Genomic DNA, 23548 nt, shown 5'->3' on the forward strand with positions numbered 1-23548 from the left:
CTGTGCTTCAAAATTATAACAAAACCTTGGACTGTATGCATCAGGAAAATAATGTAACTTTGAAGTAGATGATGAAGACCTCAGAACAGTACAAGATTTCCCATACCTTGGCTCAATCGTTAATCAGAGTGCAGTAAAAAAAAACCATCAGAAAATGACTAGGACTTAAAATGGCATCTATGAAGCAACTAGACAAGATCCTAAAGTGTCAAGATACATAACTGAACACTAAAGTTAGGACTGTCAACACCATTGTATTTCTCATTTCTATGTATGGTTGTGAAAGCCAGACCAGTGGTCCCCAAACTGTGCTCTTTAAGGAATTTTGGATCTCAGCTCCCAGAATCACAGACTATTGGCCAACATGGTTGATGCTTCTGGGAGCTGAGGTCCAAAAGCTCTTAAAGGGCACAGTTTGGTACCACTGAGCTAGACTGAAGAAAGTTCATAGGAGGAAAAACAACTCATCTGAAATGTAGTGCTGGAGAAGAGTTTAAAGGATACCATGGGCTGCTAAAAAGACAAATAATTGGATCCTGTGACAAATCAAGTCTAGACTTTCCCTAGATGCCAAGGGCCTGTTACAGACTACCAAAATAAAGCTGCTTTGGGTCTCTTTGGAGGTATGCTATTTAAATGATGCATGGGTCCTAAGAGTCTGGAGGTCGCGCCAAAGCCACACTCCAGTCTTAAGCACCAGAGTTCAGCTTTGGTGCAGATTCCGGATTCTTAGGATGCATGCATCATTTAAACAGCATACCTTCAAAGAGACCCGAAGCAGCTTTATTTTGGCAGTCTGTAACAGGCCTATATGACTAAACTGAGGCTGTCATACTGTGGCCATGACTCACTAGAAAACACATGACTCACTACAAAAGACATTTATACTTGGTAAGATAGAAGACAGCAAGAAAAGAGGAAAACCACATTCCAGTAGAAAAAAAAATCAAAATGCATTTTGACGTAAATTTTTGAACAAACAGATTTATGGACAGAAACCTCAATTATTAATGTGTGATTGTCCATTTTATAGATGCATGCAGTGTTTTGGGAGACTTTTAAAAATAATAATGTGTGCATGTTTTTGAAGACCTTGTTTTGTTTTGTTTTGTTTCTTGTTCATGGAAGACACTGTGAGCCTGGTAATGTATGGATTTTGAACAACAATATATATATATATATATATATATATATATATATATATATATTCAGTCTTGGAGGAGCAAAACCTAGTGAATCTGTTTTTAAAATCATCAGCGGAATTTGTCACACAGTCCTAATTAGAGATCTAAATTTCTCAAGATGTAAGCACTTGTTATGATTTGAGTTTCTTCCATATCAGTGCTACATATAATAACTGGATTGCACCGTATTCTTTTTAAATTTAGATGAATTACATAGTTAAACACAAATGGCAAATCAAACATTGCTTCATTTGGACACATACATTTTTACGGCTGACAGCTATTCACCCAGGGAAACTTTATAATAGATGTTTTCATACCATTTGTGAAGTATATTCAATTAAAAATAGTATAGTGACTATAATTACACAAAGTCATGGCACCTGTTCAGGTGACAGGAAAATAATAATATTTCTTCAATTTCTGCAAGTAATAAGCTGATGTTACTTCTGGCTAACTTATCTAGAATGGGTTCCAACAAAGCCAAAATTAAGAGCGCAGCTTGAGCCAAGAATCAATATTCTACCTTCTAATTTGTTTCTTTATAAAACCAAGAGAATAAACTGGATATCAAGAGAGCTAATTACTGAAAGTGTTAGGGATTCTTCACGGAAAATCAAAGTTGAAAAACAGTACTTATCTATTATTTACAAAACTGAAATATTTCCTTTCTAGGCATGGCCTAAAACAAAATAAAAATGTATTAACTCCACATATACCTTGCAAATATTATATACAGGCACTTTTTCTTATGACTGCAAACCTACAGCCATTTCCTTATAATTAAGTCTAATGAATTCAGTGGGCTTATTTCCAAGTCAACTTACATATTAGATATAAAGCACAATAATTTCTGACTGATAGAATATAGTCTTATGACCTCTTGTGATTGTTTCAGTAAAGCAGAGCAAGAACTCTCTGGATCTTCAGAAATTGTTAGATTAAAATTCTCATCAGCCCCATCCAGCATGGTTAATGGTCATAGTTGAGGGCAGCTATGATTCTTTTATCATTTGGAGTACCACAGTTCCTCTGCTGCAAAGAACTTGTCAATGCACTAATTCATAGACATATTCCAGTGCTGAATAAATAGATGAGGGGGGGGGGTGAACTACCTCACCCCACCATTGTCATCTCCCTTTCTCTCAGTAGTGTTGTATTTAATGTGGGGAGAAATCAGTGGATAACAGAGAGTACTTCTTCATAAAGTTGCTTTCTATGCACAGATGCTGGTTGAAAAGGTACATGATGCATAGGATGGGAGACATATGTAGGGCCTAACATTTGTTTTCTCCAAAATGTGCAAAACACTTGGCAGTTCTAATGAAACTATATCTACTTTTAAAACATTTGGATTTTAAAAATGCTAACTTTAAAAAGGTGCTTTAGGAAGGTTGAAATAAGGCTACCATAAAGCATAATGCTGTCAGCAGACATAATAGTCACCCCCCCTCCATGACTGAGGAGTTGGAGTGAGGATGGTTGTTCACCCTCAAACTATATATGTCCATAATACTCCTACATATCAGGAATAGGCATTCCACCCAGTCAGATTTAACACTGAAGGTAAACATGTTCATAGGTTTCACAAATGTTTCTAATAATGGTGAATTCATATCAACAGTAGGAATGGATAAGAAAGTTCATTCATGTTATGATGCTGTTGTTCCACCACATCACACTTAGGCTGCATGTGCACTACAGAAATAATCTTGTCTGACACCACTTTAACTGCCATGGCTTAAGGCTATGGAATTCTGGAAAGTCTAGTTTGTTATAGCACCAGATGTTCTAACAGAGAAGGCTAAATACCTCACAAAGCTACCATTCCCAGAATTCGATAGCACTGAGCCATGGCAGTTAAAGTGGTGTCAAACCAGATCATTTCTGCAGTGTGGATGCAGCCTTAGAGGTACTGGCATACATATGTTTCTTATGTTAACCCTTAAGATTCTGCTAGACTATTTTTACCCATGGGTGATTGTATTGCTGAATGCTTAAAACATATTGCATCATAAATCAATTGATCAATCAATAAATGTTAATACAGGTCTCCACAAACAAATATATTTGAATTGAGTTTAAAGTTCTCGTTTTAAAAGGCCACAGACACAAACAAGAAGATAAGAAATCTCTAACTTGTTTTTTTAAAGAGGCTGTCTAGGATCAAGATGTCTAAAACAGGGAGCTAGAGGATGAGAGTCCTGTGTCATGATTTAAAGAGAAATTCATAAGCAAAACAAAACAATGTGTTCAGCAATCAATTAAAAATAGAAATCAGTTACATCAGTGGTATTAAAAGTTGTGGTCCATGAGCCATTGTTTAGGAAACCCTGGTGAGTTTCCAAGAATGCAAGAAACAGTTGTGGTCAACGAACACAAATATGGTGCCAGCCACTGGCAGATATTTGGGGGGGGGGGGGGGGACCTGCTGGTCTCCCACATCAGAGAGGCCGAGAAGGACTTGTATATGTAACATGACCACCAGGGAATGGTCAGACATGATTTTTAAGAGTAGGACAAAACCAAATCAAGATATTTGGTTTCAAGCAAACCAAAGACATCTTCAAGCAAAACAAAAACCAGCAAGACACTAAATTTTGCAATAAACAAATGTGATGTTAAGTTCTGAAGAAAAATAGTACATAAACACGTAAACAGCATTTGATGAGGTCCCTCTGCTCTAAAAGGTTCCAATACAGCTACATTCTGTAATGTAATCCCTGTTTCCTTTCAACTCTAATGCAATATATCATGCTAAACCTGCTTTCTTTCTTCTATTTTAATAAATTTCATTTCAATTAATGAGATTTTGCAGTGGATGTATGCTGTTATTCCTTAGGGGATGGCTGGCAATGCCAGCCTTAAAGTTCACAAGGGTATGGTTGGTGTTGTTTCATCTGCACCTGATTTAAAACACATTTTTAAAATCTCTAACAGTGTCCTAGGCTGATGACTAGGAAGTTTCAGAAAATCTTCCAGTGAAGAATACTCACCACGACATATTGGCCGATGGTCACTCCAGGCAGCAAGGGTATCTGTCACCTTTTGACAAGTGATGCTTTTTGTACCTTGAAGCACATAATTATCATCACAGCTGAACTGGACATTAGCACCAACTCTAGGGAAAGGACAACACAGTAATTGCAGCATTAATTTTTATATCAATATATGTATATGACTATACTGTACAATCCCAATACTAATCTTTATAATCAACATTTTTCAATAATTAAATGAAATGCATACAATCAGTTTTACTGCTCATTAGACAGATTTGAAAGTGGAAAAGTCTCGCCTGTTAATAACGTCAGGGGGGAAAAACTGATCATGAGCCAGCATAGTGTAGTGGTTTGAGCACTGGGAACAGCATGTGAATCCCCGCTTAGCCATGGAAACCCACTGGGTGACATTGAGCAAGTCACACACTTTTCTCAGCCTTGGGAGAAGACAATGGCAAACCTCCTCTGAACAAACGCTGCGATAGATTTTCCTTAGGGTCACCATAAAACAACTTGAACGCCCACAACAACAAACTAAATTTATAGAAGAAAAGAAAATAAGGCAGTACATGGAGAATACATGGACAAATGTCTCAAAAACACGTTTCCACACAATAACTTACTGACTCAATTAGCTGAGATCATTTTGACTTTAACAAAACAAAACACACTACTTCTAACTCAAGACTGCATTCTTGAGAAATACTGGCAAAGTAGTAAAATAGCAGGAAAGGAAAATGAGCTGAATTACACTAAGGTGCTTAAAACACATCCTGTGCCTGGAGAACTTTTGCAGGCAGCATGTTGCACAGTAATCTAAATAAATATGTGTTATGATCCAAAAGGAATCATTCTTGTGGGATCTAGACTTTGCAATCACATCATCACTGTTTTTCAAAAATCCTGGTTCAGCTGCAAGCCAAGGTATACTTTTTAAATCATGATGTAAGATGGCTACGCTCATCATTTTAAGAACAAAGCAAAACAAAGGATATGCCATACAGGGGATGTTTTTGAAACCATAATCCAGGATCCAGGACAAGGTAAGTATACTTGTATCTCAATAAAACTAATGTGAAAATACCATGACTACAACAAGTCTCACTGATTGCAGTGGGAACAAAGCATGACTAACCTTTCTGAATGTAACCCTGTATAACTGAATGCATCAAGATGGCAATGCTACATCCTGTTACATGAAGATGATCCTAACTGATTTCAATAGGATCTACTTCTGAGTTGATATTAGAATCTCCTTTGGACTGCAAGAGCAAAGGTGCACTAGTTGTGCCCCCAAGATCACGCGTACCTTTCAGTTGTTTCTTGTGCCATGTAGAAATACACAATAAAATATAACCACCCAATCTCTTTTAAAAGATCTCTAAAGAAGGGGAGTCCACCACCACCCTCTTAGGCAGTCTAATCCACAACTAAGCAGCTCTTAACAGTGAAAAAGAAAAAGAAAAAAGAAGTTCTTCCTATGTTTTTGGTGGAATTTCTTTTCTTATAATTTGAAGCCATTGGTTCATGTTCTAGTCTCTGCAGCAGGTATGTACACTGGTGCCTCGGGATACGAAATGATCGGGTTACGAAATTTCCGGGTTACGAAAAACTTGGATTGGAAAAAACTGTTTCGGGTTACGAAATATTTTTCGGGTTACGAAATATATTTCGGCGCGAAATTCAAATGTTGCAAAGTGCAGCTATAGGCTTTCCAGGGCTAACGGAAAGCTAAGGGGGCTGGGTTAGGGGTTAGCTTTGGCGCGAATTTTGAATTTCGTTAGCAGCAGTGATTGGCTTGAGAAATCAAGCTGATCATCTGGATTGGCTAACGAAATTGGGGGGGTGGCCTGGCTTCAGAAACAAAAGCCGGCTTCCATTGATCTGCTCCTTTGTCTGGCCTTGTGGACTGGAGAGGAAGAGTTGCTTCTGCACTCTAACTCTTTATTCCAGTACTGTAGAGGTTTGGACTTTTCCTGGCTTTCTGCCTTTGGACTTGTTCTGGCTTTCTGCCATTGGACTGTACTGTACACTTCGGATCAAGACCTGCCATCAGGAATTTCTCTACAGGTAGGTGGATGGATTTTTACCTTCTTCTTGTGGGGTGAGATAGTGTGACCATGCTTTTTCTGTGGGGTGGTGGTTTGGTTTGCTCATGGCTGTGATGTTTTCAAAGTGTGGTGTGTGAGTTTTAAAAGTTTGGCCATGATTTGATGTGGGCCAGACAGTGTGACCTAGGGGTTGCATTTTCAGATTTTGGGTTTCTGGCCTTTGGGTTAGTGTTCTTGGGTGCTTTGCTCATGGCTGTGATGTTTTCAAAGTGTGGTGTGTGAGTTTTAAAAGTTTGGCCATGATTTGATGTGGGCCAGACAGTGTGACCTAGGGGTTGCATTTTCAGATTTTGGGGTTCTGGCCTTTGGGTTAGTGTTCTTGGGTGCTTTGGTCATGGCTGTGATGATTTCAAAGTGTGGGCATCGATTTTTGCAAGTTTGGCCATGATTTGATGTGGGCCAGACAGTGTGACCTAGGGGTTGCATTTTCAGATTTTGGGGTTCTGGCCTTTGGGTTAGTGTTCTTGGGTGCTTTGGTCATGGCTGTGATGATTTCAAAGTGTGGGCATCGATTTTTGCAAGTTTGGCCATGATTTGATGTGGGCCAGACAGTGTGACCTAGGGGTTGCATTTTCAGATTTTGGGGTTCTGGCCTTTGGGTTAGTGTTCTTGGGTGCTTTGGTCATGGCTGTGATGATTTCAAAGTGTGGTGTGTGAGTTTTGCAAGTTTGGCCATGATTTGATGTGGGCCAGACAGTGTGACCTTGGGGTTGCAGTTTCAGATTTTGGGGTTCTGGCCTTTGGGTTAGTGTTCTTGGGTGCTTTGCTCATGGCTGTGATGATTTCAAAGTGTGGTGTGTGAGTTTTGCAAGTTTGGCCATGATTTGATGTGGGCCAGACAGTGTGACCTAGGGGTTGCATTTTCAGATTTTGGGTTTCTGGCCTTTGGGTTAGTGTTCTTGGGTGCTTTGCTCATGGCTGTGATGTTTTCAAAGTGTGGTGTGTGAGTTTTAAAAGTTTGGCCATGATTTGATGTGGGCCAGACAGTGTGACCTAGGGGTTGCATTTTCAGATTTTGGGGTTCTGGCCTTTGGGTTAGTGTTCTTGGGTGCTTTGGTCATGGCTGTGATGATTTCAAAGTGTGGTGTGTGAGTTTTAAAAGTTTGGCCATGATTTGATGTGGGCCAGACAGTGTGACCTTGGGGTTGCATTTTCAGATTTTGGGGTTCTGGCCTTTGGGTTAGTGTTCTTGGGTGCTTTGGTCATGGCTGTGATGATTTCAAAGTGTGGGCATCGATTTTTGCAAGTTTGGCCATGATTTGATGTGGGCCAGACAGTGTGACCTAGGGGTTGCATTTTCAGATTTTGGGGTTCTGGCCTTTGGGTTAGTGTTCTTGGGTGCTTTGGTCATGGCTGTGATGATTTCAAAGTGTGGGCATCGATTTTTGCAAGTTTGGCCATGATTTGATGTGGGCCAGACAGTGTGACCTTGGGGTTGCATTTTCAGATTTTGGGGTTCTGGCCTTTGGGTTAGTGTTCTTGGGTGCTTTGGTCATGGCTGTGATGATTTCAAAGTGTGGGCATCGATTTTTGCAAGTTTGGCCATGATTTGATGTGGGCCAGACAGTGTGACCTAGGGGTTGCATTTTCAGATTTTGGGGTTCTGGCCTTTGGGTTAGTGTTCTTGGGTGCTTTGGTCATGGCTGTGATGATTTCAAAGTGTGGGCATCGATTTTTGCAAGTTTGGCCATGATTTGATGTGCGCCAGACAGTGTGACCTAGGGGTTGCATTTTCAGATTTTGGGGTTCTGGCCTTTGGGTTAGTGTTCTTGGGTGCTTTGGTCATGGCTGTGATGATTTCAAAGTGTGGGCATCGATTTTTGCAAGTTTGGCCATGATTTGATGTGGGCCAGACAGTGTGACCTTGGGGTTGCATTTTTAGATTTGGGGTTTCTGGCCTTTGAGTTTGGGTTCTTGGGTGCTTTGGTCATGGCTGTGATGATTTGAGAGTGTGGGATGTGAGTTTTGCATGTTTGGCCTTGGTCCCATGTGGGCCAGAGAGTGTGACTTTGGGGTTGCATTTTTAGATTTGGGGTTTCTGGCCTTTGAGTTTGGGTTCTTGGGTGCTTTGGTCATGGCTGTGATGATTTGAGAGTGTGGGGTGTGAGTTTTGCAAGTTTGGGCCAGAGAGTGTGACCATGGGGGTGGGGGTGGTTTCCAATTGTGGCTTTTGCTCAGTGCCTGTGCCTTTTGTCCTTTTTAGGCTTGAGCTATGGCTCCCAAGAAAGCCACAGATAAAAGCGGCGGTGACAAAAAGAAGAGGGCTCCCTTGTCCTTGGAGGACAAGAAGGAAATCATCGCCAAGCATGAGAGGGGCGTGCGCTTGGTGGACATTGCCAAGGAGTATGGAAGAAACCCTTCGACAATTGGCACTGTCCTCAAGCAGAAGGAGGCCATCAGAGCTGTTGTGGCTCCTGCGAAAGGCGTGACTACGATTGCCAAGCAGAGGACACCAAAGCACGAGGAGATGGAGCGCCTGCTGCTCCTCTGGATTAAAGAAAAGGAGCGAGTCGGGGACACTGTGACCACCTCGGTCATCTGTGAGAAGGCCACCACCATTTTTGAAGACCTGGCCAGCAAGGAGGCAGGCGAAGGAACTTCTTCCCAGGAGGAGCCAGTCACCCCGGAATTCAAAGCATCACGTGGCTGGTTTGAAAGGTTCAAAAGGAGGACCGGGATCCACTCTGTCGTCCGTCACGGCGAGGCGTCCAGCGCAGACCACCAGGCCGCCGAAGCATTTGTCATCGAGTTCAAGGCCATGGTGGAGGAGGAAGGCTACGTCCCGCAGCAAGTGTTCAATTGCGACGAGACGGGCCTCTTCTGGAAGAAGATGCCTCGCCGCACCTACATCACCCAGGAGGAGAGGAGATTGCCAGGCCACAAGCCTATGAAGGACCGCTTCACACTTGCGTTGTGTGCAAATGCCAGCGGGGACTGTAAGATCAAGCCCCTGTTGGTGTACCACTCGGAAAATCCAAGGGCCTTCAAGGCACACAACATTCAAAAGGACAGGTTGCCAGTGATGTGGCGTTCCAATGGCCGCGCATGGGTCACACGCCTCCTTTTCGTGGAGTGGATCAACAGTGTCTTCGCCCCGACTGTGAAGCGGTACCTGGAGGAAGAGGATTTGCCCTTGAAGTGCCTCCTCCTCTTGGACAATGCTCCTGCGCACCCGCATGGCCTGGAAAAGGACATCCTTGATGAGTTCTCCTTCATCAAGGTCCAGTTTCTGCCGCCCAACACGACCTCCCTCTTGCAACCCATGGACCAGCAGGTGATTGCCAACTTCAAGAAGATCTACACCAAGCACCTGTTCAAGCGGTGTTTTGATGTAACGGAGAGCACACAGCTGACCCTGCGAGAGTTCTGGAAGCAGCATTTTGATATCGTCGTGTGCTTGAAGATGGTGGACTTGGCCTGGCAGGAGATCACCAGGCGCAACCTGATTGCTGCGTGGAGGAAGCTGTGGCCTGATGCTTCTTCCTTGGAAGGGTCACAGACCGAGGGTGCTGAGCCAGGTGAAGAAGAAGAGGTGACTGAGATTGTCTCCATCGCAAGGTCCCTGGGACTTGACGTGGACAACGAGGACGTGGAGGAACTCATCGAGGAGCACAGCGAGGACCTGACAACAGAGGACCTGAAGGCCTTGGCGGCCATGCAACACTCGGCCGTGGATGAGGACGTGCTCCATTTTGACAGGGGCCAGGAGGAGGAGGCTGCGGGGGCATTTTTGCCAACGGCAGAAATTAAAGACATTTTGCGGCAATTCCACAATGTGTCTTCTTATGTTGAGAAGCATCATCCTGAGAAGGTGCTCACCAGCCATGCCATTGCCCATTTTGATAATGTCTGCCTTAGCCATTTTAGGAACCTGCTTAAGGCCCGGCAAAAGCAGACATCCTTGGACCAGTTCTTCACAAGAGAGGGAGAACCGTCATCCAAGAAGGGCAAAGGTGCTCAGGACCCTTAAAAAAAACACCAAATTTAAAAAAAAATGTTGTTAAAATGGTTAACTTTGTTAAAATGGTTAACTTTGTTAATTTGGTTGAATTGGTTAAATTGGTTGAATTGGTTAAATTGGTTGAATTGGTTAAATTGGTTAAATTGGTTGAATTGGTTAAATTGGTTAAATTGGTTAAATTGGTTTAAATTGGTTTAAATTTGGTTTTTTGGCTGCCCCTCTCCTCCTCCTCCTCCTCCTGCCTCACTCTGAGATGCCAGGACCAGCAAAGATAAGTCAAAAACTTTTTTTCTTTATCCTTTAGAAACTTTAGAATGGACCTGCATGTCATTCTTAAGCTCTTTAGTGCCTCAGGCAACTTTGTATTACATTGTATTGTAGGGTACTTAGCTTAATAGGCCTCTATTGTACCTTTGTTTTCACTTGCAGGTTCAGTCTGAGGTCATAGAACGCATTAGTTATTTTCAATGGAAAATGTGTTTCGGGTTACGAAATTTTCGGGTTGCGAAAGGAATAGCGGAACGAATTAATTTCGTAACCCGAGGTACCAGTGTACTTTTAAATCTGACTGGACTGCAGGCACTCATCTCACACACTGGATCAACTTTTTCCCTGGGTTTTTCTGTATCATTCTCAAAACTTTTTTTTTTTTTTTTTGCTTTAGAATAAAACATATAGCATGCAGATAACAATTATTACCTGCGGTAGTATCTACAATGGAAAATTTGACATATGTAAATGCAAAGGGATCTTGTAGCACCTTTGAGAATAACTTTGTGAAGGATCTTGTAGCATAAGCTTTTGTAGACTTGATCTACTACCTCTGATGCAAGCCTGTGAAAGCTCATGCTACAACTTCTTTCGCTCGGTTAATCTCAAAGATGCTATAAGATCCCTTTGCATACTGATATTCCAAACTAACATGGCTATGTCTCTGATATCTATTCACGTATATGTATAAGAGAGAGAAAGAGAGGAGGGAGAGATGGGGGGAGAAGTGAGTGAAATATAGCAATAATTTTATTAGCATGTATTGGGGACCAATAGAAACAGCTGCACGGAATATCATTTACATTTGTTTCAGAAGATTGGGAAAATCATACATTTGCAATAGGAAGCAGGCCAATATAATTTCAATGAAGAATGTAGATGAGCAGTTGCTTTAGCAACTATTAAACTTTCTTTAAAGGGCAGGGAAATGCCATCAAATGCCAATCTGAGGCTGGGAGAAGTGAAGGAGGGGGAGATCACATGTAACTTAGTATCAAAAGCATTATCATGGGTGGAACAATTCCCCCATTATTGGAAAACAATGAGAATGGTCTGAAGCATTTTAATGATGTCCAAATATTACAGTTAGCAATATGGCTGGATGCTCGAGCAGCTCTTTATACGGCTCTTTCCAATGCTAAAAAGTAGAAGCAATAGGGGGTAATATAGTTAAGAGTGAAAATATAACAGACACAATTCGTATAAATTCTTAACAGTTTTGTAAGAACATGTAATTAGAGCTGAAAATCAAATAGGATATCTCTTCCCCTAAAATTCGTTGTTTCAAAGGCTTATGTTCTTCTGTGCCCTTAAATACCATAACTTACAAAGCAGTAGGTGATCCCTAATACTTCCCCGAAGAGCTCCAAGTTGATTACTATGAATTATAGTCTAGAAGACTCATAAAGAATTAGAGCACCAGGTGTTCATTCAAGGTATCAGTCATCAGAACATCTGAGCCACAAAACTGCAGCTTCCAGGCTTACAATATCTGAAGAATCCCTCAACAGGGTAAAAGATTGAGAATATGGACATCTCGGTAATCTTTCACACAATGAACCTGGGATGTGGAAAGTAGAGGATTGTGTGTTTTTTTAAAATATTTGGCCCCACTCTACAGACAACCAGCAATTAGAAATGTGGTAATGGAAATTTTTTTATATATATATATATATATATATATATATATATATATGAATAGAGATGAATAAAGTTTACTCTTATTTTTACATTTCACTTGAAACTAAATGATGATGTTGTATTTGAACTTGACTACTCCGTTTTCATCATACCAACAACCCTCCAAATACACAGGTTCTTTATCCACAGATTCAATCAATCGTGGCTTGAAAATATTCAAGACAAATATGAATTCCCAAAAGCAAACTTTGATTTTGCCATTTTATATAAGGCACACCCTTTCACTATGCCATTGTATATAATAGGACTTGAATATCCATGGAGTTGGGCATCTAAAGGGGTTCTTGGAACCAAATTGCAGGGGATACCAAGGGTCCAATGTACTGGTAATGCTCTTTGTGCAGAACTTTGCTCCTACTTTTGTGAAATTCTTGTGTTCCCCCCCTCAAAAAAAGATGTACACGTAGAAAGTAGCTATCATACTTCTAGAAGCAGCCACTATGGGTATCAGTGGATCAGACTGTATTCTGGCGCAGCTAATATTGACCAGTTCTACACTACACACAAACTTATCCTATGGACTTCATAGGTTAATTATTTATATCATCCCATCCATGTTGCAGAAGGGGGAAAAACATGAGATTTTTCTGCCTTGATTAATTTCCAGACTAACAGAGAAGAAAAACAGGGACAGAAGGTAAACAGAGTAAACATGCGCTCAGTTCAGTTAAGGTTACTTTAAATTTTACTAGTGACATGAGCAACTGAGAGATAACAAAAAAAAAGTCTCCACAGAAAAAAATGTGCATTTCAGTTATCTGTGGGAAATAACAGTGCTGGGATTTAGGATTAGATTGATATCAGTGGCATGAAAATACAAAGTGTGAACCAATATATGTAATGGGAAAGAGCTGAGGAGTAGGTTTGCTGTCACAGCACCATGAAATTTAAATTGCATTATTAGATTCAAATCCACGGGGAGCCAATCTTCCATGTAGAGACAAGAACAAGGCAAAAAGGAAGGAAAAGAAAGACACAAGCACACATTCTGTCTCATACATACACCAGATAATTGCTTTTAAAAAATTACAGTAAAATGTTAAAAAAAAAAAAAAAAAGAAAGGGCCAAAAAAATAGGCATGGAAATAGTCAAGCTAAATTCATTAGCATATTTTAAACTATGAAACCTTTTCAAGGTACTTGTCAGCACTGAAGCAGCATGGTTAGGCTGACTTTAAAATGAACTCTCCCCCTTTTCCATCAAGTTCATTCACTAAATATCTTTCTCCAGACTTAGAAAGCCTTTGAATAATGTGCCTGCTCATGTATTGCAATTCAGCCTAATAGCCATGGTCATTATTCTCCTGACAAGTGCAATAGCTTTCTCTGGAATCTTTACTTGAACTTACGAAAACAAATCATTGCCTCCGTCTTACACTCCAGAGAATATTTCATTTTAAAAGAAACAACAATAATGTGAAACAACAAAGAATATGCTGTTTTATTTTTTAAAATGGGGAAAACAGTATGTGGTGCTTACAGAACAAAACGCTGCACCATTTTTGTTTTCCTTTTTACAGAAAGAGTATTTTCTTAATTGTATCCCTGAAACTCTCTCATGGATAGAAATTTTCTAGTGATACATAAAGGAGGTTCTTTTTTCTGGCTTTTTTTTTTTAAAGATCAATGACCTTTTGTAAAGTCTAGTGGCAAGAAATTTGACTATAAATGATAATGAAATAGATACTGTACTGACAGATTCAGATGATAGGTTTTTTATGATGCACATTGCTAAAATGTGAATTAGTGATGCTGAAACTCATCCTTCTTACTTTTTTAAGACTATTTCTTCACTAAAGAGTAGGGATGGAAGGAATATTTGAAGAAAATGCTGTTTCCTGTATAGGGAATGCTGTAATTGGCATTTATTCTCTGCAATTTTACACATATGGTTGATTTGCAAAGAAAACAGCATCTTCTGCACATAGGCTTGCCATATCCCGCCTGGGGGCGGGACTTTCCCAGTTTGGGGCAGGGCCGCACGGTCACGGCCCGGTTTGGCCCCGTCCCCGGGATTGCCCCTGCTCCCGGGCGAGATATAGCAAGCTGAGGGAGGCTTTCCCTTGCCGCTTGGGCCCAGGCTTGCAGGGAAAGCCTCCCTGAAGGGGAGGAGTCCCTCTCCGCCTGGGCTCCGCCCCCGCCAAGGGCGGGGCCCAGGCCCAGAGGGAAAGCCTCCCTGAAGGGGAGGAATCCCTCTCTGCCTGGGTTCCGCCCCCGCCGAGGGCGGGGCCCAGGCCTGCAAGGAAAGCCTCCCTGATGGGGAGGAGTCCCTCTCCGCTTGGGCTCCGCCCCCGCCGAGGGCGGGGCCCAGGCCCAGAGGGAAAGCCTCCCTGAAGGGGATGAGTCCCTCTCTGCCTGGGTTCCGCCCCTGCCGAGGGCGGGGCCCAGGCCTGCAGGGAAAGCCTCCCTGAAGGGGAGGAGTCCCTCTCCGCTTGGGCTCCGCCCCCACCGAGGGCGGGGCCCAGGCCCAGAGGGAAAGCCTCCCTGAAAGGGAGTAGTCCCTCTCTGATTGGGCTCCGCCCCTGACGAGGGCGGGGCCCAGGCCCACAGGGAAAGCCTCCCTGAAAGGGAGGAGGCCTTCTCTGCTTGGGCTCCGCCCCCGCTGAGGGCGGGGCCCAGGCCTGCAGGGAAAGCCTCCCTGAAGGGGAGGAATCCCTCTCCGCTTGGGCTCCGCCCCCACTGAGGGCGGGGCCCAGGCCCAGAGGGAAAGCCTCCCTGAAGGGGATGAGTCCCTCCCTGCCTGGGCTCCGCCCCCGCCGAGGGCGGGGCCCAGGCCCAGAGGGAAAGCCTGGAAGGCTCCTATTCAAATGTAGGACACAAAAAAAATGTGTCCTACATTTGAACATTTTGTCCTACATTTGTCCCGGTTTGGAGGTCCTGATGAATGGCAACCCTATCTGCACATGGAACGGCATTTTCGGTGCAACAAACAGTATTTCTCATTTACTGTTTAAAATTGTACAGAACAATCTGAATTGTGAATGAGCTTTGGAAAGAAATGGTTTTCTCACAAGAATAAACTTGTTAAAATTACTATTTGCTTCCTTCCAGAAGAAATTTAGGGAGGAATAGCATCCTTACTAAAAGTGGCATTATTTGCTTAAGACATTTGTTTTCAAAATGAGTTTAATGGGTTTAATTTTTAATTGTTTTTTATTTGGAAATAAGAAGTATACCCATGTGGGGATGAGTGACATATACAAAAAAGATACATAGGTATGTGTGCACATCCACATCTGTTTCTATTAAGGAGAGTATTGTTGTGGGTATATCCGTTTATGGGGTTAGGATTTAAAGGAAGAACTTTAACGTGCTGAATGACTTGTTCTTCTTAGAGTTCAAAATGTCTTGTGTACAACAACTAACCCTTTCTTTCTACAGTTCTGAAGACAGTGATGTTCTGCTGTGAATATACATTTCTCACTGGAAACCAGGGGTAAGAAAAGCAGCATGCAAAATCCCGAGTACTCTGGAAGACCGGACAAATGAAAAACAGAGTACTCTAAAATGAATACCACTGATACCTCAGCAGACCAGAGATGGGTCATCATGTCTGTTGCTATATCTGAACAAGCCTGACCCTTCCATAAACATCATCACTTATTAATATGATTCAGATTTGGTAAAGCAAATGTACCCCTCAAGACCAGAATTACTAGTCCCCAGTAGTAGTAGACTCCAGTTCAGAAAACTGATAGGCTGAAACAGGCAGCAGAATTCAGTTGCCTGGCTTGTATTAAGAATTGTCCCTGGATATCACATATATTTGGGAGCGTCAGTCACTGAATGAAAACTAGAAATAAAACTAGATACTGATTATATAATTGAAACAGATCAGCCCTCTAAATGCTTTTAAATGTGTTGTGGATACAGAGAAAGATGATAAATCATATTGGCCTGTTACAGACTACCAAAATAAAGCTGCTTCGGGTCTCTTTAGAGGTATGCTGTTTAAATGATACATGCACCCTAAGAATCCGGAAGCTGCACTAAAGCTGCACTCCAGTGCTTAGGAATGGAGAGTGGCTTTGGCACAACCTCCGGACTCTTAGGACCCATGAATAATTTAAATAGCATACCTCCAAAGAGACCCGAAGCAGCTTTATTTTGGCAGTCTGTAACAGGCCTACATTAAGTAATTTAGTACAGTCAGCCCATCATATCCATAGATTCTGCGCCCACAGATTCAACCATCCAGAGCTTGAAAATACCCCCCCCCCGCAAAAGAAAAAATTAAAAAGCAAACCTTGATTTTGTCAGTTTATATAAGGGACACCATTTTATTATGCCATGGTATTTAATGGGACTTGAGCATCCACAAATTTTGGTATCCATGGGAGTCCTGCAACTAAGCCCTAGGAGATAACAAGTGCTGATTGTAATGTAGTAACTCTTAAAATTGTGAAGTTTTTTTAAAAAAATTATTGTGACATTTTAATAGTGTTTTTATTTTGTGAGCCACCTTGGGTCCCTTTTTTGGGAGAAAGGAAGCACATAAGTGAAATAAATAAATAAATAACGTCTACCAAGAATTGCGAACAGTGTTGTTTTTGATAAATTTATGAGTTAAGCTGTTCTTCTAAATGTTTTTAACTTCTTTCCATTTTTTCTTCCTTAATTAAATCAAAATCACTCAAAAGAATCTAGGTAATATATGATTTTTAGGAAAATGTAACCTGTCTGTGGGTTACAAACAAAACTCACAGATAATAATCCAATAGACCAGATTTTAAGGCATCTTGGATGTCTAGGAATGGAAGCAGCAGCATTCTTTCCTGCAGTATTGTGTATCTTACAAAATCCAGGGTTACACAGGGTTACTTGATGCTACCTCATAACAGTTTAATCCATTAAAAATCTATTTTTAAATTCATGTGAGAGAAAGTCAGAGCAGAGGATACTAGTGAACATTAGATGTTTTCTTGAATGGAGAAGAGTACTGTATACAGACTGTGACAAGAAATCAAGAAGACAAATAGCTTTGCCCTGAAAAAGCTTCCCTTGGGAACAAAGGAAATGTATATGTGAGGGATGGCTGTAGCATTGACTGCTGTGGCCAGGAGCCACTCTCCCTCTGAAGTTTCTTCCCTTGCACTATTCTGAAATATGAAGATGTTTGCAGCAGCTTCACCTTTAATCGAAGGTTATCAGAGGTGAACAATGCTTATCATTCTTGGTGTGAAATTACAGCATCCCCCATGAGTCAAGGTAGAAGAAAGAGCAATGAGAAAAAATGTTAAATTCTTTGAATTAATTCATTTAATTTGTGGTCGTCTGATGGATAACAAAAGCATGCACATATCTTTCACTTTCCTTCACCAGGAAAAAGCCATAATTGGTAGATATTTTTATATATATATATATATATATATATATATATATGCAATAAAATGCTGACAGCTCAAAATGCATATCAAATACATGTTAAATATACACAAATATGTAATGGAAAGTGTGAAAAGGTGTGCACATGAACAGGAAAGGCAAGCAAAAGTGAGTGCCAAAATAGATACAAATTGCTATGTGTTTAAGGGTCTCAGATCAAGAAACTTTTTACAGAAGAGAAAAAAATAAAAGGAAAAGGTGCATCTTTTGAAGTTCTGCCAAGAGGAATACAGAATTAAATCATGAGAGCAGCTGGAAGTAGAGGAACATACTTTTGAAAGGTAGTCTTAGCTACAACTATTGAACAGACGTAAAATGGACAAAAAGATGTAGGTTTTGAACAAATTTATATTAGAATTTAAAGTGCAATTTATGCAGATGATGAACATGCAATTGCCATAATTTTAAAACTTTTGTTGAAATTTTAAAAGGCAGAAGAACAAGGTAAATAATGCATGATAAAATGGAAATTTTGGTTATAATATACAGATTTTTAGTTATAATATACAGATGGGCCGATGTGAAAATTGTGGTCAAGGGGATTGAAATTTATATTATATTCTAATCTTAAAGAAAATTTTTATAAGATGATGTATCAGTGGTATTTGATGTCACAGATATTGCCAAGAATGTGTAAAGGTGTTTCTAATATATGTTGGAAATGTGAGCAACATGGAGGGACATTTTATCATATGTGGTGGACATGTGAAAAGGCTATAAAATGGATTCAAATAGATAATGATGCACTGAATTTTAAAGATTAATATTCAATCAAAACTGGAATGTTTTCTTTTGGAATTACTGGATATACAATTGGGAGAAGAATCAATGGAAGATGATTGCAATATGTGATTACAACACAATGTTAGTAGAATTCAACATTACCTGCCATGGAGGGTTAATTGTTCAAATTAACAGACTTAGCAGAAATGGATAAAGGGTCTTGTTTGGTTAAAGAAAGTTCATAGTGATATTTTTCAAAAACTGGAAATGCCTTATAAACTTTTTGCAAAAATAAAAAGAGAGAGAATAAAATAACTTGGTAACTTTTTGGTTTCCATGATTAAACAGAACAGACTGTTGAGTGAAAATATTTTTTTTGTAATGTAAGAAAGTGACGTGTACATAACTATATGCATATATAGCCTCTAAAAGGAAGATCAGAAGTCACCTTTTCCTTTTCTTCTTTTTTTCACTTGTTTTTATTTCTTTTCTTTCTTACATTTTTTTTAAATTAATGCATTTTTTTAAAGTTGAATAAATGTATATATTAAAAAAAATCATGAGAGGTGGAAAATACTTGAGACCTGACACAAAACAAGAGCAGGGGCAGCCGGGGGTGGGGTGGGGGGGTTAAAGGTTGCATTTGGAAAAAATCACAATTCATTTGTATACCTTTGAGAACTAGTCACTACGTCAGCAATGTTCTGCAAGTGTCTCCTGAATTTTCTAAAGAAACCTGGATGGAGACTCATAGAATGAGCCACTCTTGCAGGTGCCAGTCAGTTACCTCATCTTGGTCCTATAATTAAGCATTCTCTCTTTGGGCTGTTAGGTTGGCATACAACAAACCCAATTGCCTAAAAGCCTTTGATATTCCATTCCACTTCTTGTAGGGGGTGTTCCTACACTTTCAAGTCAACTAGCTTCCTGTTTTGTAATGTGATTTGATGTGCATACATATGTTTTGTAACTAAGGGGCTGTGTACAATGGCCATAAAGGCCAGCCTGGGGGTGGAGGTTGGGTGTGGTGTCCACATGATGCATGCCTCGACTCTGCCCCCAAGGCGGTGTGATACCACACACTGCTCCACACAGCTTGCAGTGTCATGGTGTTCCTCTGACACTGCAGCCACACATCACAGTGCCAAAGGAGTACCTTATAGCTGTGGCACCACAGCTATTGCATTCTTTCCAGGGTGGAAAAAGGAGCTGCTTTTTGCGGCCACTTTTTGCGCCCTGGAATGGTCAGATCAGGGCCACAGAGTGAGATCTAGGGAACATGGAGGCGTCTGTAGGCTGCCCCTTCAGGGGCAGTCTGCACAGCCCCTAAGTGTCTAAATGGAAGGGGGACATAGTTTTGAATAATCTGCATTTTATGGCCACAAAGTTTCTTTTAAATTGGTGCTGTCATATCAAATGAGGCATTTTTGTTACTTTGAGAAAACATCTCTGCATTTAAGATCCCTTGATTGGTGTGTATTTGACGAGTGTTCCCATCTTGATGCTATACATATTGCTTCTCTCTCCCCACCCCAAGCAGAACAGTTTCTAGTACTTATTTGGCATTTAGTCATTGGAATCCTCAAGATTCCATAGATAAATCAGTATGCAAGGGGATACTGTTGCATCTTTGAAACTAACTGAAAGAAAGAAAGTGGTAGCACAAGCTTTCTTAGACTTGAGTCTACTTGCATCTGAGGAAGCCCATGCTACCAACTTCTTTCTTTCAGTTGATCTTGAAAGTGCTACAAGATCCCTTTGCACACCAATTTTCCAGACTAACACAGCTTTGTCTTTGAATCCTTCCACCATCAGATAAATAAGTGAACCTGATATTTTTGCATCAAAGAGCAACATTAAATTGATCATTTAAATATTTTTAGTTAATTACAAAAGCCATTCCCCAGTCTTTTCCCACAACTGGCTGTTGTCATTATGTGATGTAAACACAGTGTAATGTAATGAGACAGCCATTCTTCTCAACTGATTTAAGATTATGACAGCATTGGCAATGCTTTAAAACTTGGATGCATGAACAAATCTATTTTATTTAATGCATAATGAGAGCCAAGAGATATTTGTCTGCCACTATGCCTGCATGTATTACAATGTTAAAAAATGATTTGAAAAGATTATAGACCTATGTATGCTTACTGGGGAGTCAGTTCCACTGTGTGTTATTTGGCTTAGTCATTAGTAGCCATGAACAGAGCTGGACTATATGGATATTTCCCTAAAAAACAGCTGGCCTGCTATAATGACCAGCAATGTAATATATTTTAAAGCCTGCATAGTTATGTCCTGCATAATTAGGCCATAAAACAAGGCATTACATCCTCTCATTTCCCTTCCCATTCCCTTTCAGCAGAAAAGCAGGATCATGTAACAGAGAGGTCCTGGGCATGACACAGCCATCTAAGGACTACAACTAATTGTTAGCCTCAAGCAGAACAGATCCATTACAACAGTGAAAGCTTGTCCTATCATCACTTACATATGCTGATTCTATGGGTCTTCTCTAGTTGGGGCTACAAATTGAATTTAGACTTCTGTCCACTTGGTTTCCAAAATACATGTGAATTCCTTCAGTAAAATCAACGGGGCTTGAAAAGTGATTAACTTCAGGTTATGCCTATTTTTTAATAAGACTACATATAATAGGCAAGGTGGGTTTTTTTTGTAGCTGACTATGGCGGGATACAAACCGCCATATAGTACATATTCTATACGTACTAGGGTTAGGAAGGGGCGGTGCTTCCGCACCCCCAACCCTAGTACGTATAGAATACGTACAACATGGCGGCGCCCCTTCCACATGGGGGCCGCCATGTTTACGTACTGGATGCATAGCGTCCAGACGTGTCGCAGCGCCTATGACGTTGCGAATGCGCCAGCGGCGCCTCGCGACGTCATAAAGGCGCCTCAAAAAGAAGCTCCGAAATGGAGCTTCTTTTTTGCTCCGCGCGGGAGCCGCGCGGTTTGGCTGCTGCAGCTCCCGCGCGGAGCAAATGGCACCGGCGGGAGACCGTCGCAAAGCGGCGGTCTGTATCCCGCCTATAGTTATTTAATTCTCCCCCCACATTTATGCACAAACACTACTGTAATTCTAGCTAGCAATGTAACACCAGAAGAAAACACATCAGTAATATAAATTTATCAGTGAAAAATATGAATAAAATATTATCCAAAGCAATAGCCATAGTTCAGTGTGTTACTGAATTAGTCAGTTTAACTAGAAGGAGGTTTTGCCACAAGTGTTAGACTCTAGAAAGGAAACATATGCTTCATTGTTAATATATTTCCTCTTAAGTAAGTCCTATAGTTTATGGTGGGGTTTATGATGGCAGTGTTATCTTAATTTTCAATGAATTCATCTAGTATAATTTCTATGTGAAAGTGTCTTTCTCAAACTGAATCACAAGGCTCAAGCACAGAAGTGGTGAATAATACACAATGGGGTGGAGATGCTACTTTCTCACGTGGCACTGTCTCATTGCTATATTTCCCTGTGAAACACTGATCCATATATGCCTTCTATCAGAAAAAAAAGGCAAAACTGGAGCAGGAACTGATGCCAGGATGAAATGCCTCAATAGGCAAAGATGTAGTGGCTCAAAAGGCAAATTCAAAAGTCAGACTCTTCAAAGTCAAGTAACTTGGATGTGTCTTACTGTTCATGATCCAGTGAGAGTTGATGTGTGTGAGAGAGAAAGAGAGAGCTATTTGGGGGGGGGGGGGTGTAGCATTTTAAAGCTTGGACTAAAACCACAATGGATTCACTGTTCCACCGAGATGGAAACAACCAGCTGCTACTGGATACTGAATTTTATTCTCCCTTAGCAGAGTCTGCTTTGAAGGAGACCATGATGGTTCAGGCAGAGAAGGAAGAAGCAACCTTCAACATGGTGTGGGTGTATTGAGTTCACAGGAGCCCACGGATATTTAATTTTTGTGGAATACTAGCAATACTTTTGAACATATGAATCTTCTGCATACAGCCAGTACTCCAATTGGCAGCAGCTCTCCAGGATTTCAGATGAAGGTCTTTCCTGTCATATGCTAACTGATCTATCCAACAGAATATGCCAGTACTGAACCTGTGACCTGCATGCAAACCGTGTGCACTAACACTGAACTCTGATCTCTTCTTTTGCAGTTCAGTAGATTTCTCTGATGTGTTACTGCTTTAGTAGCTGTGAATAGGATGTAGGTTTTATCATTTCCCTTTGCCCTGTAGCTCAACACAGCACACACATCTCAAAAGAGGAAACAATTGAAGAGGTCGGTAACATCTCTCTGTCTGTGAAACTGTCCTCTTTTCTAGCTGATAGAATTGTTTGGTCTTTCTAAATTACTTTTTCCTTTCCTCCTGCTGAAAGAGGAGTGATTGCCAGCTTTTTGAAGAGAGCTGAGGTTTGATAAAATGTCTGTTCTCTTTTCCTACTTAGCAGGGTGACTAAAGAACACTGCATCTCTGTCAAATCTGCTTTACAGCCATTGTGACGGCAGCAAAATAAATTTGCACAATGCAGGCAGGAAATCTAAATAATTGCAGCTTTCCTAAATTTACAGAAATCAGCCCAGTCAGAACAAATTTTGTAGATATTATCATGTGGCTTTCCAAAGAGAGGAAGAGACATAATCTTTTCTTAATATTTTAAAGCTTGTAAAGCTTGATATTTTGAAAGCTTATTGTTTTTAAAGCTCTAAAACAGTTTTAACATAAAATAAAAATATTGGTTTTTATGATTAAACAAGGAGGTAAACTTGTGATCAAATTGTTCCCCTACTACCATCTTAACTTTCATAATTAAACTAAATGTAATTTGAAACACTAGGGCAGTTCTAAGCATGAAGCCTAACATAAAATTTCCATCCTCCTCTATAGTGTATGGAAGTGTTTATGCTGTGCCTTGCCATTATTTCACTGTATACTGTGCCATGTAATTCATTGAGAGATGTGCAGCATGATGATATCAGCAGAGTCATCTTGAATGAAATGTACTGAATGTTATGGCAGTGGTGAAGATGAACTGGTATGAGGTTGCCTTATTCAATCAATGGTAGCATCATATTCTTCCCAACGTTAAGAATATTGTGGGAAGAATATGAGGCTATCATTGATCGCATAAACCAACTTCACAGCAGTTCATACGTCACCAGCCACCACTATGTCAAAGCTCAATAGCAATCGGTGATTCCCGAGTCAGA

At 40.7% G+C, this 23548-nt stretch overlaps 1 protein-coding gene across 3 annotated transcripts in view; it reads right to left on the minus strand.

Moving 5' to 3' along the window:
• The window catches only part of CSMD1 (CUB and Sushi multiple domains 1), a 1238710-nt gene that overhangs the window by 385507 nt on the left and 829655 nt on the right, over positions 1–23548 (minus strand). For all 3 annotated transcript variants that reach the window (XM_089531085.1, XM_089531084.1, XM_089531086.1), the window contains exon 9: positions 4181–4305. In XM_089531085.1, coding sequence (XP_089387211.1) covers positions 4181–4305 — 125 coding nt within the window. The remainder of the gene's footprint in view (positions 1–4180; positions 4306–23548) is intronic.

The sequence above is a fragment of the Sceloporus occidentalis genome, unplaced genomic scaffold (assembly GCF_023333645.1).
Source record: "Sceloporus occidentalis isolate IW3139 unplaced genomic scaffold, rSceOcc1.0.p SCAF_6, whole genome shotgun sequence".
Taxonomy (NCBI): Eukaryota; Metazoa; Chordata; class Lepidosauria; order Squamata; family Phrynosomatidae; genus Sceloporus; species Sceloporus occidentalis.